Here is a 20,324-nt window from a genome sequence, read left to right on the forward strand (position 1 = left end):
CTTTGCTGAAGGAAATTCCACTGGTGGATTGTAATCTACATTTAGCACTACCTCCTGGAATGCCAACAACCTCTAAACTAAGCCCTAGACTTAGGGGTAGAATTAGGATAGTGCATGTGAGGTAGTAACCATCCTTCCTTTTTTCTCATAGACCAGGAAGTGTTTGACACCCTTGTCTGCTTTCCTCTCCTCTCCATCATTTCCTTTGTCGTTCACTTTTTTGTTTTAGTTTTATATAGTGCAAACTCTACCCAAAGGTAATGGGGCGCTTTACATGGACACATTTATAAACCTGGTTCCTAAGTTCCAAAGTCGGCAGCTCTAGCTGGTACACCATATCCTCTACCACTTTCCTGTCTCCCTCTTCTCCACTTTCGATCTTTCTTTCTATTTTAAACAATTTCTGCACTTCTCTCCACTGTCTTCATCACTTCTTTTCCCTATTATCTTAGCATTCTTACCTTCTCTCCTCTACCTTTCTTCTTCACTTGATTTCCCTTTCCTCTTCCCATATTTTTGTCATTCTTCTCTACTCAGCTGTCTCACTTCTCCTTTTGTCTCCCTACAGTGCTCTCCTTGCTCGACCCATTTTGTTACTGTTCAGCCACGTCTGTTCTCCCTTCCCTTTGTTTTTTTGGTCCCAAATTTTCACAGTAATGTTTTTAAAAAAATGTTTTGTGTTGTCAAAAAGCATTTTTCTTTTTGCTCATTTTGGTTGCTTTTTATTTTCGTTTAGGGGTGAACCAGAGTCGCCTCCCAGTTTTTAAGATGACAGTGCGGGAGCGGGCACCCGTGACTCGTCTGTCTGCTACTGGAGACAAAAGTAGAGCCTCTTCGAGGGTCACCAAACCTAATCTGCTTCCCTGCGCTGCCCCCTTTCGCCTTAACCCCAGGTAACATTACTTCTAGCTGTGACCCTCAAAAAGAGCACAGCCACTCCCAGTGGCCTCACTGTGAGGCGGAGAGACTCGGGCAGGAGGCGACCCACCACATGCTGTGCCTGCTCACGTTGGCCCCTTGTCCTGCTGCACAAGACGAGCCAGGCATGCTCTGGACTTGGTTATAATGAGCGCCGATCTTCGCTCTAAGGCCTCAGGTCAAGTGACCGGCCAAGACGGCCCAGGAAAATGTGATTTTATCTATAGCAGGAAAAACTGGCCCACCAGGTGGCCTTTGCCTTAGGCCCCTCGGGCAATGGCCGATTGCTCGCCCTGCCAATCCGACGCCGCTCCGACCTAGGCCTGCTCAGGACCACAAACTTTAAACAAAATATCTCAGAATGGACTGCCCAGTGCAGTCACCACCCAAGTGGGCTGTGATCATAAGAAATGCCACATAGGGGCCTGCAGAGCTGTTCAAAGCTGCCACCTTACCGAAAACAATAAACTGCGCAGCTGTCTCACCCTATCCATTACACTGCTAAGCGCTGTGCCACAGAACACGATAACCACACCTCGGTGGGCGCTGTGCCACATAACAGGAATACCACACCTCGGTGGGCAACACACAAGACATGGAAACACTTTGTACACAGGATCAAAACAACACTCTTGCACCCACACACCCTACACGGCAGTGCTTCATGAGGAGAAACAGAAGTGCAGGTACTCTGTGACAGAGTTCCTGCTTGTTTCTGAGAAGTGCTGGTACTCTGTGACAGAGTTCTTGCTTGTTTCTGAGAAGTGCTGGTACTCTCCAATTGAAAGTATTACGTTTTTCTTGAGAAGTGCAAGTACTCTACCTCTCAAATCAAATAAGTGCTGGTACTCAGTATCGGGCCATTAAAAGCACTGTTACACGGTGTAACATGCTATCCATGTAGGCCAGCGCTTCACGTCCTCACATAGGCGCAGTAAGCGCTATATCAATGATGCAATACAATGCACATAATGAGCAGCATTAACCGACTGAGCTAGCTTGCCAGGCTTTCAATCCGTGACCTCAGAGTTTCACAGATCCCGGCGCAGGAGCGTAGCAGGCGCACTTTACACAGTGTGATTTTTTAATGAGAACCGCGGACTGCCACAGAAGAGCGGAATTCACCCGCAGGGGGTGCTCGCAGCTACGTTTTTGCAATTTGTTTTGACATTTCTGACAGGGTCTGGCTGGGGGAGGAGCAGCGGAGAATGCACAAGTGTCCTAAAGAGAGGGGCATGCTGATGGGTTAAGAGGATAGGAGGTCGGGAGGCACAAACCAGTTGCCCCGCCCCCCGGTGCATTTTACCCGTTGCCCCACCCCCGGACCCCTTACTTACACAGCCGGGGATGAAGTCTTTTCCGAAGGTGTTGAGGGGCTGTTTGGGGCTCTGCCCCCGCTCCCCCACCAGGGTGAGAGAGATGTAGTCCATGGTCCCGGCCAGGAGGTAGGAGCCGGTGGTTACCGTTACCTTGTACGTCGCCATCCTGAGGAGAGTGTGGTGGAGCGCTCCTCGGACGGCAGATTAACTACACGGAGGAGGAGGAGTTTGGGATGGCACCAAGGTGCCTCGAAGACAGGGCGTGAACCGACGAAAGTTGGACCACCGATTGCAGAACAAAAGCGCTCGCTGTGTTACTTCAGCCAGCACTAGCAGGCGTCGGCAAGCTGGGACCTGTAAAAAGGAAAAGAAATCTATAATGTAGAGTTGTTCGGTAAAAAAGCGAGGAATTCCAATGAGAAGGCCATGAACTGGTTGCCCACGGGCTGCGGTCAAACCTAGACGCAGCAAAGGCAGAGCCGTTAACGGGAGACATGCCTGGCTCTGGCTCAGCTCGAGGTCTGCCCGGACCATCGAGCCGAAAGCGAGCCAAGCCTTCATGTGGCTTCTGCCTGCCACCCTCTAACCTCTTGTGACAGGAGGTACAGACAATATATTAACCTTTGATGGGAGAGAAAAAGAACTCCCCATCTAGTGGCAGAACTGCATCATGTGATCATGCCCAGCTTCCCCACTTGACCAAAGTGTGCGTTCCTGGGTCATTATTTAATTTCACTGTGCCTCCTTTAATTCATATTCACCTATTGATTTTATATAGCGCAGGCATGGCCCTTGGGCATCAGAACGCGTTACACAGGAGAGCACCTCGTAATACAAGTTCCGGATGTGTGCTATAGGAAAATACTTTTCGTGTTTGACTCTAACTTTGCTCCGTGTCTAATAACAACCCCCGTCACAGATAGGCTGCACTGACACCTGACCGGACTTTGCTCTTTGTTTACTAATGGCCGGGGGCATCAATGTTTCTAAATTCATCTTTGAAAACTACCCCTTCTTAAAACTCTCTCTCAGTGCTGTGATGAAGTCTTAGGTGCTAATGTAAAATGCCGACACATGCTGAGGAGATGCACTTTTTAAAAACAATTTTGAAAACACGTTATCATAGTTATACATGATGTATGCTGCATGAGTTAAATGTGAAACATTTTCAATGTTTGGCCCGTGCGGGGGCACTTGGAGCCATGCCAGCCCCTGGCTTGTATTTGTAGAGCGCACTAGACCAAAAAGGCGTCAAAGCGCTATGCAAGGGAGAGAACTGTGAGGGCGGTGGCAGCTCGACCACCACCAGACCCCCCCCCCCCCCAACGAGGGTTAATCCGCCAAAAGCCAGGTTGTAACTTGCTTGCGGAACATCAGGTGCGAACTAAGGAAGGAAATTCCAAAGCCTGCCAGCTGCCACAGGAAAGCCACGCCCCCTTCCGGCCCTCTTACACCGAGGCTCCACCTCCTGCGTTGTCCAGTCGATCGCAGCGGCCAGCGCAGGGGAGCGCAGTGGGATCGGGCGGGTGGTTGTCGACAGAGGACGGAAAATGATCTATTTATTTAATTGTCCCTATTCCTTCGTCTGTTGACATCCCCCCTGCCCTGCCCCCCGCGCTTTCCTGCACCGGACGCTGCTGCTGGGACGTACCATTTCAGGGCTGTCCTGAGATAACTCGACCCCGGTTTGGTTCTCTCTTATTATTTTTAGCTCACCCACTCCTACCATGAAAAGATTTTGCATTTAAACGACACATCAAACAACAGGTAAATGTGGTAAAGATTCCTTCAAGTTAAACATTTTTTAAATGAATTCTTGTTTCATTTTATCACACAGTATATCACTGCATGAATGTGAGAAGTTGGCCTGGTATACGCTGTCCACTAGTTAAAGTGGGCACCTTGTACCAGTCCAAACAAACCCCATATGGTGATAGGTTAAAGACAACCTTTATTGAAAGCTATCCTAGTGGTAGCCATGGGGAGCAGCCTTCAGGCCAAGTCTTGAAGGAATGTAAAGCAGCTTGTTTTACCAGTCTATAATCTCTTGAATGACCAAATGAAAGGACAACCACACCAGGCATATATTTAAAATATATGTATTTAAGATAAAACACAGCCCTCTAGTCTCTTTATAAGGCTGGAGTTCAAAGTACTTAAGTTACAAGTCAGTATTCAACAGTAAAAGCATAAATAAACGTTTGGGCCCTAGGGGCGTACCAAACCATATACCAATAAAGTGGTATAAGAACCACGACTGAGCTAGACACAAGGCCTAGAGCCTGTAGAAGTGCTTGGACCACAAGGAACCACCCAAGGTAGTGACACAGGGGACCCACGGGGGACGTGTGCAGTATGAGAACACAGCCGCAAATCGCCGTTAACTTCTATGGGGAAAGTCGCGGTTGCAAATTAAGAGTTTAAGGACACTTAGAAGATATCTACGAGCGAACCCATTTGGACTTAGAGGTGTCTAGGGCCAACACCCACGGGAGCACCAGAGTACTCAAGTTACCTCACCCAGGGAAGCCAGGTGCATAGGTGTCAAATGGTGTCGGGTCGCAGCGTCGTTTTCAATGGAAGCTGGCAAAGAAGTGCAGCTGCCGCGAAGAGAAGTGTCCGGAGAGATCCAAGCCTGGATCGAAGATGGAAGGAACCTGAAAGCAGAGGGGACAGAGTCTGGGTGTTAGACCTGGCACCTTGGCGTGAGTCTCCCTTCCTCTTTTTGTCGCTGTGCCTCATGTGTTTTTATGGTGTTGGCCGCTCAGCGCGCTGTACCACTGCCAACCAGTGTCGCGGTGCGAGTGCTCCCTTTGTAAATTGTATATGTTGGTTGGATTCCATGTTTGGATTGTTTGATTTACTATCAGACCCCCGTAAAGTGCGCCAGGAGCGCCAGGGCATGTAAATGCAAACACCGCTGGTGGGCTTGCAGCACTGGTTGTGCCACCCACAGAAGCGGCCGGTAAAATACGTCTAGGGTCTGCCATCGCAGAACCTGCGTGCAGTCTGGTACTGACATGCTGACTGGCAAGTGCCCACACTTGCCGGTCCCTGAAACCTTCCCTTAGCTGCATGTTAGTCACCCCTCTGGTAGGCCCACGGGCAGAGTGCGTTGTGAGCCTAAGGTAGGACAAGCCTGGATGCGTGGCATGTCCTGGTAGTGAATGACCGCTATTTTGTTGTTCACTACTGCAAGGCTACCCTGTTCTCATAGGCCAGTATGGGCGGCTTGGATTGTTACACCCTATGATCCTAACCGACCCAGGGAACATGGTAGAAGATCGAGTGTAGAATGCCTGAACTCGGAATAATAAGGTACATCTTTTCGTAAGGTTTATTTTAATATTCCGGGTTTGCAAATGCCGCTTTTAGAAAGCTGGCCTTTGCTTGCCTAAACATTTCAGCCCGCCTCTGCGTGATGTGTATCTGATGTCTGGCTGGTGTGAGTGACAGGGCTGGGGGAACCCAGATGGGCAGGGCTAGGTAGCCTGGTGGTGAATAGGACGATCAACAGGTAGATGGGTGGGAGGAGTGCTCCTAGGCTCTGAATAGGACAGTGCTCTGCTACCTCAATGCCGGCTCCGCCCCCTGTGGAGCGTCTGATGACTCTGCCCTGCACTCTGAAAGAAGAAGCCTGCATCGCGTAAACAAAGTGCTCAGAAACCGGACTGGACTAGGCAAGGGCCCCTGGCCTGGGAGAACAAAAGATTTGCTGTATAAATGTAGGAGCCCTGCTCCTGAGAAACTAGATCCGCTTTTGACCAAGAAGAATCTCTGCCTGAGGAGGAGGCACCGGGAAAGCTGTAGGAGGAAGACTGTCCCTATCCTGGGGGATTGGCCTGCAGTGGTGACCTTGCTACCAAAGGGGAGAAGAGAACCTGTTGCTGAAGACTTTACTTTACTTTTACTTTCAAGACTTGTGCTTTTCCAAAACGATCTCCAAGGGCTTGGAACTGAGCTTGCCCCCTGAACTGAGCCCCAGGACCATTGGGCTCTACCTGATCTTCACTCGCCTGCCGCTGGACTGTGGTGTCCTTTCCCTCGCCGGAGCTGTGACCCTCGTGCCCCAGTCCCTCCCTGAGCCGTGACCAGGACTGCTTAGCCGCCCCCGCCTTGGGAAGAGCCTCGCTGGATCGGAGCCGCTCCCCGTACGCTGTGCTGGGCTGCCCCTGTCACCTCGCTCGCCGGAGGCTCGCTGCGCACCTTCACCCTCCCGCCGGAATCGGCGTTGTGAGCATCTCCAAGCCTCGGACGGCCCGGACGTATCTGCGTGCCCGGCTGCCCCGCTTGTTCACCCGCCACCTGCAACACCCCGCTCTGGTCGTGAGCCTGAAGATCAGACACCCATCGTGAAGTGTGGGAGCCCCGGACGCCGCCTCGCTCTTCTGTCGAAGAGCCGCTGAAATCCCGCACCCGCCTTTGCATCAAGAAACAAGGTACTGTACTTACGAACTCGACCGCGAGCTCGCATCGGATCCAGGGTCCGCAACGTTCTGATTTCCCTGTCATCTGCCGTGTGCTTCCCGGGCGCCGCCTCAGCACGAAGTGCGCTGAGGCCTACAGTTACCTTGTGTCCGCCTAAAGAACTTTCCGTAACAAAGAGAACTTTACCGTATTCCTAAAAATTGTGGCCCCATCAGTTCAACGTTACTGGGCCTTGTATTTGACTCTGCTGAAACTACATAAAAGCTTATTTTTATATACTACCTGATTGGTGTCCGTTTGTGGTGCATGCAAGGGGTTTACTGTATGTGTAATTGCATTTGCTTAACCGTGTACGCCTGAGACTTAGCCTAGACTGCTCGCGCCACGCACCTAGAGGGTGAGCAGGGGTTATTCTGGGGAGTCATCCTTCGCCCTGACAAGAAGTAAAGGGTCCCTGCTTGTTGTGGGTTCACACCTGCGTCAACCAGAGCCCCCTCATTTCTAACATTGGTGGCAGCGGTGGGATTTACGGATTTGCATTTGTGGTTTGCGTATAGTGAATCACTGATCACCACGTAGTGAGAGCAGACCAGTAACATAGCCACAAGACTAGCATTTGTTTTTGTTTTGCCAAGGATCTCCGTTGTTAAAGCAATGCCTGGTTCACTTTCCGCCGGAAGGGCAGCTTCTATAATCTCTGGATTTGAGGACGTAGATTGGGAAGAAGACGCACTTCAGAATCGTACCAATGAAGAATTGAAAGGTTTTTGCTCCAAGTTCAGGATTGCCCAAACTGGATTAAAAAACAAGGCCCAACTCGTGAAGGCGCTGAGGGCCTGGTATGAGTCAAAGGCACCAGAGAATCAGGTGGGAGTGGTTCCACCAGAAAGTGTCCATGAGTTTGGCAGAGGCCTGTCGCCAGAAGAGTTGGCAGACAGGGCAGCAACCCGGGCACACGAGGTGGAGATGGCAAAACTTCATGGGCAGATGGATATGGAAAAACAAAGATTAGCCATGGAAGAAAAGAAACTACAATTAGAGCATGACATGAAGCTGAGGGAGCTGGAGCTGAAAGCAAAAAGTTTGGAGCTTAATCCCTCTGGTGGCAGCACACCGCCAGTACCGGCAGAACCAAGAGTTTATATTCCCAAGGATGTAGTGAAGGAGTTCTTCAAGAATGACGACATCGGGCAGTGGTTCAGAGCCTACGAGGTAGCCATGTCTTCCCACCGGGTCCCTGAGAAAGATTGGGGAGCGGGGTTGTGGGTAGGCCTGGGCGTAGTTCGCGAAGTAGCACTTCGCGAAGCTACGCAAAGTGAAGTTTGCACTACGCGAGCTACGCGTAGCACTTCGCGAACTGCGTAGTACCTTGTTCGCACTGTGCCAGATGTCGTTTTCAATTATTGCACAGTGCGGACAAGCAACCGGCACTGTGCAATCATTGAAAATGGCATCTTGCACAGTGCGAGCTGTAGTTTTCTGCTGCTCGAGTAGATTTTTACTCGAGCTTCAGCTTTCTCAACGCGAACTGGTAGTTTCTCATCGCGAGCGGTCGCGAGCATACGCGACCACTCGCAATGAGAAACTTGACCTCCTCGCGTTGAGAATCTCGCCGGGAGGTTTATTTTCCATGCTCGCGATCGCCAACTTGAAGTTGCTGATCGCGAACAAGGAAAAAGTCTCGCCGGGATGTCATTTTGCTTGCTCGCGGTCGCCAACTTGACGTTGAGGACCGCGAGCAAGCAAAAAATGACCGCAGCACTACGCAACACTACGCTACGCGTGTTCGCACTGTGCTACATGCAGTTTGCGTAGTGCGAAGTAGCGCGAACTTCGCAAACTACGCGAGCGTAGCGTAGTGCTTCGCCCAGGCTTAGTTGTGGGGACGGTTCCTGAGTGAAGGGCGGGACACACTGTTAGATTTACCTGCTGATGTTCATAATTCTTATGCCCATATGAAGGAAGCATTGATGGCTAGGTATGGGTTGACCCCTGAGTTATATAGACAGAGGTTCAGGGGTTGCACTAAGATTCCCAATAGTACGTATGTGGAGTATGTGACTTTCTTTTGCAGAGCGCTGGATGGTTGGGTAAAGGGTAGTAAGGTAAATGATTATCAAGGGCTTCTTGATTTAATGGCATGGGAGCACTTGTCCAGTAATTGTTTTCCTGAGCTACGCCAGCACCTGATAGATAGTAGGCTGACTAACCCGAGGAAGCTTGCTGAGGAGGCGGACCGCTGGGTCTGTACCAGGGTCCACAAGGGTACCGTGGGAGATTCTGCCAAAGGTGGGCAGGGTCCCCAGCAGAAGAGTGGGGGGACAGGGGTAAACAGAAGCAGTTCCAAAAAGGACCCCAAAATAGTCCCCAAGGGAAGGGTTCTCAGCCTCCCCCACCCCAGAAACCGACCGGGGCCCGACAGGTCCTCCTGTTCAGAAGGGGCCCGTAAGATGTTACAGGTGTAACAATTTGGGGCATTTTGCCTCTGATGTAAAGTGTCCGTTGTATGGTAGACCAGCACCCACTGGTGCTCCACCCCGGCAGGTGACTAGTGTAGCCTTGGGGGAGGAGAGGGATGTCCAAGGTGGGTGGGGTCCCGCAGAGATGTCCCTGGTCTCGCTAGGAGACCGTGAAGTGGTCCCTCCAACCCAGCTGCCTGAGAACACTAAGAAGTACAGGCAGTGGGTGACCATAAATGGCCATATGGTGGAGGCTCTTAGAGATACAGGAGCCAGTGTGACAGCTGTCAGGTGTCACCTGGTGTCTCAGGAGCAGGTGGTCCCCAATGCATTCTATCCCGTTGTTGCCGCTGACAACACAGAGAGGCACTGCAAGGTGGCTCAGGTTCCCTTTGAGCGGGGGGGGGGTCTCTGGTACTCTTCAGGTAGCTGTGAGGCCCGCCATGCCTGTAGACTGTTTGTTAGGGAACGATATGGAGAGCTCACCTTGGGCTAAGGTGGAGCGGAGTGCTCACCTGGAGATGTTGGGTATGCCGGATTGGGCGTGTGTCACCACGCGGTCCATGGCAGCCAGTAGAGGTACTCAAGAGGTCCTGGAGCCTGAGAGGGAGGCCCAGGAACCGGCCTCAGAGAGAAGGAGCAAGGGGCGCGGGAAGCCGGCCCCTGAAGTTCCCACGGTCCAGGAGGAGGCAGACCTCGAGGGAGATGCCCTGGAGCCTACAGGGGAACAGATAGCTGAACTGGGAGACCTGCCGGAGCTGACCCATTGGCAGCAGGAAGGGGGTCCCACCAGGGAGGACTTTTGCAAGGCACAGAAGGAGTGCCCTTCTCTCATAGGTATGCGGCAGCAGGCTGCAGACCAGGCCGCAGGTGATCAGTCAGGATCACATTTCGTTTACTGGGAGAACGACTTCCTATATACAGAGCCTAAGGTTGCTGAGCCTGGGTCAGCCCGTGCGCTGGTGGTACCCCAGGACTTCAGGGCCTTCCTACTGGGGCTGGCTCACGATGTGCCATTGGCAGGGCATTTGGGGCAGGACAAGACCTTTGAAAGGCTTGTCACCCACTTTTATTGGCCTCAAATGCGCAGGAGTTCAGATACTCACTGCAGGACATGCCAGACTTGCCAGGCAAGTGGAAAGAGTGGAAGGAAGCAGAAGGCTCCACTCCAGCCATTCCCTGTGGTCGGTACTCCATTCCAGCGAGTGGGGATTGACATTGTAGGGCCACTGGACCCCAGGACAGCGATGGGCAATAGGTTCATCCTGGTCCTGGTGGACCATGCCACCCGGTACCCGGAAGCCATTCCTCTGAGGACAGTGACGGCCCCCGTGGTGGGACGTGCACTGATGGGAATTTTCTCCCGAGTGGGATTCCCTCTAGAGGTGGTGTCTGACCGAGGTACCAATTTCATGTCCAAGTACATGAAATCTCTTTGGCAAGAGTGTGGTGTAACCTACAAGTTCACCACACCTTACCACCCCCAAGGAAACGGGTTGGTTGAGAGGTTCAACCGAACCCTCAAAGGCATGATAATGGGCCTAGAAGGACCCATGAGGCGTAAGTGGGACGTCCTCTTACCATGCCTTCTCTTTGCTTACCGTGAGGTGCCACAGAAGTCTCTGGGGTTCAGTCCCTTTGAGCTTCTGTATGGTCACCCAGTCAGAGGACCTCTAAGTCTGGTCAAGGAAGGCTGGGAGCAATCTCCCAGGAAACCTCCCCAGAATGTATATAGCTACATGCTGGCCTTCAGGAATCAAACTAGGCGTTTCAGGCAACTTGCTGAGGCAAATCTGGAAGCCAGCCAGGAGGAGATGAAGCGGTGGTACGACCAGAATGCCACTCTGGTAGAGCTTCAGCCTGGGCAGAAAGTATGGGTCTTGGCCCCCGTGGAGCCGTGTGCGCTCCAGGATAAGTGGACCGGTCCCTTTGAGGTGGTGGAGCGCAAGAGTCCTGTTACCTACGTGGTGGACCTGAAGTCTCCTAGGAACCCCTTACGGGTCCTACATGTCAACCGCCTCAAACCCCACTTGGAGAGGTCCCAAGTGGGCATGCTCTTGGCAACAGATGCTGGGATGGAAGAGGAGACAGAACCTCTTCCTGACCTCCTGTCGGCCAAGGAGCAAGATGGGTCAGTGGATGGTGTCATCCTCTCTTCCACCCTGACCCCTGAGCAACAGAATGATTGTCGCCAGTTGCTGGGACAATTTTCTGATCTGTTTTCCCTGGTCCCTGGTGTCACTGATTGGTGCGTCCATGATGTGGACACCGGGGATAGTCCACCTGTGCGGCACAAGGCCTACAGGGTGACTGACAGGGTGAGGACATGCATCAAGGAGGAGGTCTCCAAGATGTTTGCACTCGGGGTAATTGAGTCTTCTAGCAGTCCTTGGGCCAGCCCCGTGGTCTTGGTCTCAAAGGCTGCAGCGCCGGGAGCCACACCCGAACTCCGGTTCTGTGTGGACTACAGAGGACTCAATTCAGTCACTAGGACTGACGCACACCCCATCCCCAGAGCTGATGAGCTCATCGATCGGCTAGGGGCTGCCAACTACCTCAGCACGTTTGATTTAACGTCTGGGTATTGGCAGATCGCCTTGACCGAGAGGGCCAAAGAGAGGTCAGCATTTTCCACCCCAGATGGGCACTACCAGTTCCGGGTTATGCCATTTGGGATGAAGAATGCCCCTGCCACCTTCCAGAGATTGGTCAACCAGGTGTTGGCTGGGCTGGATTCGTTCAGTGCAGCCTACCTGGATGACATCGCAGTGTTCAGCTCCACTTGGGAGGAACACTTGCGTCACCTCTGGGAAGGGTTGATGGCGCTGCGCAAGGCAGGCCTCACGATCAAGGCGAGTAAGTGCCAGATCGGGCAGGGTTCCGTGGTGTACTTGGGACACCAAGTTGGGAGTGGCCAGGTGGCACCCCTTCAGCCCAAGATAGAAACCATCCTGAATTGGGAGGCGCCCAAAACCCAGACAGAGGTGAGAGCCTTCCTAGGTTTTACTGGGTACTACAGGAGGTTTGTCAAGGGGTATGGCAACATGGTTGCCCCCTTGACAGCGCTGACTTCGAAGAAGCAGCCCAGGAAAGTGATTTGGACTGACACCTGTCAGAAAGCTTTTAAGGCCTTGAAAACTGCTATGTGCACGGCGCCCGTGCTCTTGGCTCCCAACTTCTCCAAAGAGTTTATCGTTCAGACAGACGCTTCAGAGCATGGTGTGGGGGCTGTTCTTTCACAGATTAATGAGGAGGGCCTAGATCAACCCGTAGCCTTTCTTAGCAGGAGGTTACTTCCACGGGAACAGAGGTGGAGTGCTATTGAGCGTGAGGCATTTGCTGTGGTCTGGGCGCTGAAGAAGCTAAGACCCTACTTGTTTGGGTCTCACTTCCGGGTTCAGACGGACCACAGGCCCCTCAGATGGTTGATGCATATGAGGGGTGAGAATCCAAAGCTGTTGAGGTGGTCCATTTCCCTACAGGGGATGGATTTCAAGGTGGAACATCGCCCTGGTACAGATCACGCCAATGCTGACGGTCTGTCCAGATTTTTCCGCCTTAGTGATGAGGAACTCCCTGGGGTAGGGTAGTTCTCCCCACTTTTCAGCTGGAGGGGACACGTGTTAGACCTGGCACCTTGGCGTGAGTCTCCCTTCCTCTTTTTGTCGCTGTGCCTCATGTGTTTTTATGGTGTTGGCCGCTCAGCGCGCTGTGCCACTGCCAACCAGTGTCGCGGTGCGAGTGCTCCCTTTGTAAATTGTATATGTTGGTTGGATTCCATGTTTGGATTGTTTGATTTACTATCAGACCCCCGTAAAGTGCGCCAGGAGCGCCAGGGCATGTAAATGCAAACACCGCTGGTGGGCTTGCAGCACTGGTTGTGCCACCCACAGAAGCGGCCGGTAAAATACGTCTAGGGTCTGCCATCGCAGAACCTGCGTGCAGTCTGGTACTGACATGCTGACTGGCAAGTGCCCACACTTGCCGGTCCCTGAAACCTTCCCTTAGCTGCATGTTAGTCACCCCTCTGGTAGGCCCACGGGCAGGGTGCGTTGTGAGCCTAAGGTAGGACAAGCCTGGATGCGTGGCATGTCCTGGTAGTGAATGACCGCCATTTTGTTGTTCACTACTGCAAGGCTACCCTGTTCTCATAGGCCAGTATGGGCGGCTTGGATTGTTACACCCTATGATCCTAACCGACCCAGGGAACATGGTAGAAGATCGAGTGTAGTATGCCTGAACTCGGAATAATAAGGTACATCTTTTCGTAAGGTTTATTTTAATATTCCGGGTTTGCAAATGCCGCTTTTAGAAAGCTGGCCTTTGCTTGCTTAAACATTTCAGCCCGCCTCTGCGTGATGTGTATCTGATGTCTGGCTGGTGTGAGTGACAGGGCTGGGGGAACCCAGATGGGCAGGGCTAGGAAGCCTGGTGGTGAATAGGACGATCAACAGGTAGATGGGTGGGAGGAGTGCTCCTAGGCTCTGAATAGGACAGTGCTCTGCTACCTCAATGCCGGCTCCGCCCCCTGTGGAGCGTCTGATGACTCTGCCCTGCACTCTGAAAGAAGAAGCCTGCATCGCGTAAACAAAGTGCTCAGAAACCGGACTGGACTAGGCAAGGGCCCCCCTGGCCTGGGAGAACAAAAGATTTGCTGTATAAATGTAGGAGCCCTGCTCCTGAGAAACTAGATCCGCTTTTGACCAAGAAGAATCTCTGCCTGAGGAGGAGGCACCGGGAAAGCTGTAGGAGGAAGACTGTCCCTATCCTGGGGGATTGGCCTGCAGTGGTGACCTTGCTACCAAAGGGGAGAAGAGAACCTGTTGCTGAAGACTTTACTTTACTTTTACTTTCAAGACTTGTGCTTTTCCAAAACGATCTCCAAGGGCTTGGAACTGAGCTTGCCCCCTGAACTGAGCCCCAGGACCATTGGGCTCTACCTGATCTTCACTCGCCTGCCGCTGGACTGTGGTGTCCTTTCCCTCGCCGGAGCTGTGACCCTCGTGCCCCAGTCCCTCCCTGAGCCGTGACCAGGACTGCTTAGCCGCCCCCGCCTTGGGAAGAGCCTCGCTGGATCGGAGCCGCTCCCCCTACGCTGTGCTGGGCTGCCCCTGTCACCTCGCTCGCCGGAGGCTCGCTGCGCACCTTCACCCTCCCGCCGGAATCGGCGTTGTGAGCATCTCCAAGCCTCGGACGGCCCGGACGTATCTGCGTGCCCGGCTGCCCCGCTTGTTCACCCGCCACCTGCAACACCCCGCTCTGGTCGTGAGCCTGAAGATCAGACACCCATCGTGAAGTGTGGGAGCCCCGGACGCCGCCTCGCTCTTCTGTCGAAGAGCCGCTGAAATCCCGCACCCGCCTTTGCATCAAGAAACAAGGTACTGTACTTACGAACTCGACCGCGAGCTCGCATCGGATCCAGGGTCCGCAACGTTCTGATTTCCCTGTCATCTGCCGTGTGCTTCCCGGGCGCCGCCTCAGCACGAAGTGCGCTGAGGCCTACAGTTACCTTGTGTCCGCCTAAAGAACTTTCCGTAACAAAGAGAACTTTACCGTATTCCTAAGAATTGTGGCCCCATCAGTTCAACGTTACTGGGCCTTGTATTTGACTCTGCTGAAACTACATAAAAGCTTATTTTTATATACTACCTGATTGGTGTCCGTTTGTGGTGCATGCAAGGGGTTTAATGTATGTGTAATTGCATTTGCTTTACCGTGTACGCCTGAGACTTAGCCTAGACTGCTCGCGCCACGCACATAGAGGGTGAGCAGGGGTTATTCTGGGGAGTCATCCTTCGCCCTGACAAGAAGTAAAGGGTCCCTGCTTGTTGTGGGTTCACACCTGCGTCAACCAGAGCCCCCTCATTTCTAACACTGGGAGAACTTACCAGTGACCAGGGGCACGATAGGCCAATGCCCACAGATGTCGGGTGCTTCAGGTGAGTTGACGTGTGTCTTGACTCTTCAGCCATGATGTCGAGGAGGCGTCGACGATGACCAGGAGCTGGATTCGAGCTGGCCCACGAAGTCTGTCGAGTGCTGCTGTGTCGGCGACCAGGATGGACCCAACAAGCCTTGGCAACGGCAAGTCAAGGGGAAATAGAAGAAAGACATCAGTGCAGTCCAGCAAGATCTGGGGGACTCACCCAGCAAGGTTAAGTCGGAGCACGTCTGGAGCAACCAGGAAAGCCTAATTAGAAGAGGAGTTGCCTTCGTGGGGACCCACTAGCCAACAGGCTAGCGATCGTGAAAGAGCCTCGAGCAGTCGCACTGGAAACTTGCCCACGGGTCACTCGTGGAGTGGAGGCCAGAGATCTTCAGTGCTGTAGATGCCCAAGGCTGGGGCTACTCGGAGCCCAAAGCACAACTTCGAGGAAGACCAGGAAGGTGATGGACCGGCAAAAGATCACGGTGTCCAGGGGTCACGGTTCCACATTACCCACGATAGCCACGGGCCTCAGCTTTGCTGTGGACTCAGGGTAGCCCTGGGGAAGTCTGGAAATCCACCTCTGGTGATGCAAAGACTTCAGCGTCCAGCGGGAGCTTCAGAGTTGCAGACCGGACAGTTGCTTCTTGGTGCCTGCCAAGCAGGGGAGTCACTCCTTGACCCCAAGGGAGATTTCTTCCATCTTCTAGTCAAAATAGAAAGTCGAAGGTCCAGGATATATGTTGCAGAGTTTCGTCCAGGGTAATCTAAAGTCTCAAGGACTGGGTTCCCATACTTATACTAAGTTTGGGGGTTGGACATACTCTAGGGACCCACCTATGGGAGGGTTTGGAAAGAGGGGTGGTTACACCCATTTTCTTTGTCCAGTTTCACGCCAGAGCAGGGGCAGGTAGCCCCTGCAACTGGTTTGAACTGGACTATGCACAGGGACACCAAGTGTGCCCCCAGTGCAGGACTTCAAAGCACCAGAGAGTGCTCCCGCCCAGCCCCAATACACATCTGCCTGTCTGGGGAGGTGGTTACGCCTCCCTGGGACAGGAAACATATTGTCCAGGCCTCCCCTGCCGGAGTTTCGGTCAGCAGCAGGAGGCCAGACCCATGTCTGTGGCAGTGGCATCCATTTTGTGATTCCAGGGCTTTAGAAAGTCTTTACCTGGTAGACCAGTGTGAACATGTCTCTCCCTCTAGAAGGGTGGAATGCTACCCCCACCACCAGAACTGGCGGGGGGTAGTATTCCAAAATGTTTGACACTAAATACGACATGTTTCCGTGCAGCCAGTCCAAAGTTAGCATTTACTGTGAGGTTTTAATGCACTTAAGAGTATATGGTCAGGCTGCACCACAAATAACATCAGAGGAGGTACTCCGAACGCTGCAGAGGGGCTCTGCTCATGCAGGGGCACCCACTCACATAAAAATACAATACACATAATGAGCAGCATTAACCGACTGAGCTAGCTTGCCAGGCTTTCAATCCGTGACCTCAGAGTTTCACAGATCCCGGCGCAGGAGCGTAGCAGGCGCACTTCGCACAGTGTGATTTTTTAATGAGAACCGCGGACTGCCACAGAAGAGCGGAATTCACCCGCAGGGGGTGCTCGCAGCTACGTTTCTGCAATTTGTTTTGACATTTCTGACAGGGTCTGGGTGGGGGAGAAGCAGCGGAGAATGCACAAGTGTCCTAAAGAGAGGGGCATGCGGATGGGTTAAGAGGATAGGAAGTCGGGAGGCACAAACCAGTTGCCCCGCCCCCCGGTGCATTTTACCCGTTGCCCCACCCCCGGACCCCTTACTTACACAGCCGGGGATGAAGTCTTTTCCGAAGGTGTTGAGGGGCTGTTTGGGGCTCTGCCCCCGCTCCCCCACCAGGGTGAGAGAGATGTAGTCCATGGTCCCGGCCAGGAGGTAGGAGCCGGTGGTTACCGTTACCTTGTACGTCGCCATCCTGAGGAGAGTGTGGTGGAGCGCTCCTCGGACGGCAGATTAACTACAAGGAGGAGGAGTTTGGGATGGCACCAAGGCGCCTCGAAGACAGGGCGTGAACCGACGAAAGTTGGACCACCGATTGCAGAACAAAAGCGCTCGCTGTGTTACTTCAGCCAGCACTGGCAGACGTCGGCATGCTGGGACCTGTAAAAAGGAAAAGAAATCTATATCGCACAATAACTCACGATCCACCACTTCTTTGTTAGCTCTCCCCTGAGTCTGGGTAGTTGGAGCAACCCAGTCCATGATGGTCTGGATTTTGGTCTGCAGTGGTTGAACCTGGCCTCCACCTACAAGGTGGCCCAGGTACACAACCTGACTCTGCTCTATCTGGCACTTGGTGGCCTTGATAGTGAGGCCTGCCTTTTGCAGGGCCTCCAAAACATTCCTTAGGTGGACCAGGTGATCCTCCCAGGTGGAGTTAAAGACAGCAATATCATCTAGATAAGCTGCACTGTAGGCTTCCAGACCTGTGAGACCTGTATTCACCACCCTTTGGAAAGTGGCAGGTGCATTCTTCAAACCAATGGGCATCACCACAAATTGGTAATGCCCACTTGGGGTCGAAAATGCTGTTTTTGGCTTTGCTTCATCAGCTAGTCTGATCTGCCAGTAGCCAACTGTCAAGTCAAATGTGCTAAGGTACTTGGCTGAGGCCAGAGTATCTATAAGCTCATCTGCCCTTGGAATTGGATGGGCATTAGTCCTAGTGACTGCATTGAGACCCCTGAAGTCCACACAAAACCTCATCTCTCTTTTCCCACCACTGGTGTGAGGTTTTGGCACAAGGACCACTGGACTAGCCCAAGGGCTATCTGAGGGTTCAACAACTCCCAAATCCAACATTTTCTGGACTTCTGTCCTGATACAGTCCCTGACATGGTCAGGTTGCCTATAAATCTTATTTTTAATAGGCAGACTGTCCTCAGTGTCCGCTTCATGAGTGCACCAGGTAGTATGACTTGGAGTCAGAGAAAACATGTTTCTGAACTGATTGAGCACCTGTCTGCAATCAGTTTGCTGCTGGACAGTGAGGCTGCCTGCCAAGGCCACACCATCAACTGACCCATCATCAGGGTTCTGTGAGAGGAGGTCAGGGAGTGGGTCACTCTCTTCCTCCTGTCCCTGATCAGTAGCCATGAGCAAGATCATATCAGCCCTGTCTACATATGGCTTTAGCCTGTTGAAATGGAGAACCCTGTAGAGACTCCTGGGAGTTCCTAGGTCTACTAAGTAAGTGACCTCTCCCTTCTGTTCAACAATAGTGTGGGATCCACTCCACTTGACTTGGAGAGCTGTTGGGGCCACAGGCTCCAACACCCACACTTTCTGTCCTGGCTGGTAAACGGCCAGTACAGCCTTTTGGCCATGCCAGGCTTTTTGCAGTTCCTGGCTAGCCTCAAGGTTTTTAGTTGCCTTTTTTATGTTCTTTGCCATCCTGGAGCGGAGACCAAGTACATAGTCCACTATGTCTTGCTTTGGGGGCTTTAGAGGTAACTCCCATCCTTCCTTCACCAAACACAATGGACCCCTGACAGGGTGACCGAACAAAAGTTCAAAGGGGCTGTAGCCAACCCCCTTTTGTGGCACCTCCCTGTGTGCAAACAAAAGGCAGGGCAAGAGAATGTCCCATCTTCGCCTAAGCTATTCTGGGAGCCCATTAATCATGCCCTTTAATGTTTTGTTGAACCTTTCAACCAAACCATTGCATTGTGGGTGATAGGGTGTGGTGAATTTGTAAGTCACTCCACACTCCTTCCACATTGCCCTTAAGTAACCAGACATGAAGTTGGCACCTCTGTCTGATACCACCTCCTTAGCAAAACCCACTCTTGAGAAAATTCCCAACAGGGCTCTTGCCACCACAGGTGCTGTAGTGGTCCTAAGGGGAATAGCTTCTGGGTACCTGGTAGCATGATCCACTACCACTTGGATAAATCTGTGCCCAGATGCTGTTTGGGGATCCATGGGACCAACAATGTCAATCCCTACCCTTTCAAAGGCCACCCCCACCACAGGTAGTGGTATCAGGGAGGCCTTTGTAGTGCCACCTGCTTTGCCACTGGCTTGGCAGGTTACACAGGAGCGACAAAACTCCTTTGTGTCTTCAGACATGTGGGGCCAGTGAAAGTGAGGGACCAGTCTGTCCCAAGTCTTGTTCTGGCCAAGGTGACCTGCTAAAGGGATATCATGGGCTAGCGTCAATAAGAAGCCCCTGAACTTCAGAGGTATAACCAACCTCCTGGTGGCACCAGGCTTGGAGTCTCTACACCCTGAGTACAGAAGTCCATCATCCCAATACACCTTATGGGTACCACTAGCACTCCCAACAGCCTCAGCAGCAGCCAGCTGTCTGAGGGGTTCAAGAGAGGGGCAGCTCTGCTGCTCCTGGCTCAGATCTGCCCTGGAAGGGCCCCCTGTCCCCAAAAACTCAACCTGATCAGGCCCAAGCTCCTCTGGGACAGTTCCGTCTTCAGGACTGTGATCATCTCCCTCAAGAGACTGATCCTCCTTCTGAGTCAGGGGGAAGGCACTGCCTTAACCTTTCTGCTCCTCCTCTTGGATGGCACTTGGTCCATTATTCCAGAATCCAAGGCCTGTTCAGTTTTACACATTTTGGCCTGTGACCTGGTCACAGCAAACACACCTGCAGGGATGCCCAGCATTTCTGAATGAGTCCTGAGCTCTACTTCTGCCCAAGCTGAAGTCTCTAGATCATTGCCAAGCAAGCATTCAACTGGTAGGTCTGCACTTACCACAACCTTCTTAAAGCCAGTTACCCCTCCCCAGGAGAAGTTAACAACTGCCAGAGAATGGTCTGTTCTTACATTGCTAGCATTGGTCACTTGGTACATTTCACCAAGTATAATCTGCCCAGGATCCACAGATCTTTTGTCACCATAGTGACACTTGCTCCTGTGTCCCTGAATTCCAAAGCCTGTACTCCATTGATTAAAGGCTGTTGCCTGTACTTGCCCAAGTTACTGGGACTCACAGAGGGGGTCATATCCATGGCCCCATCACAGACAAGAACAGCCTGAGTGGTTTCTATGACTAGGCCAGAGCCCAACTCAGTACCCAGTGTCAACCCTACTAAACCCTTGGCTTGTGTACTCCCACCACTAATTGTGACTGCACTAGGGGGAGCAGGTGCCTTAGGGACATTGGTGGGGGCTGGAGTATTCTCTTTGGACTTCATGCAATCACTGGTCCAGTGTGTCTTTTGCTTACAGACTTTGCACCATGGTTTCTTTTGGCCTTTCCCT

The 20,324-nt window shown here is 52.5% G+C and overlaps 1 protein-coding gene across 1 annotated transcript in view; it reads right to left on the reverse strand.

The window, feature by feature from the left end:
• LOC146782648 (hydroperoxide isomerase ALOXE3-like) overlaps positions 1–2,451 on the reverse strand; it is a 287,130-nt gene extending 284,679 nt beyond the window's left edge. The window contains exon 1 of the mRNA XM_085638987.1: positions 2,256–2,451. Coding sequence (XP_085495113.1) covers positions 2,256–2,402 — 147 coding nt within the window. The 5' untranslated portion in view covers positions 2,403–2,451. The remainder of the gene's footprint in view (positions 1–2,255) is intronic.
• Positions 2,452–20,324: the final 17,873 nt, after the last annotated feature.

The sequence above is a fragment of the Triturus cristatus genome, chromosome 12 (assembly GCF_964204655.1).
Source record: "Triturus cristatus chromosome 12, aTriCri1.1, whole genome shotgun sequence".
Lineage (NCBI taxonomy): Eukaryota > Metazoa > Chordata > Amphibia > Caudata > Salamandridae > Triturus > Triturus cristatus.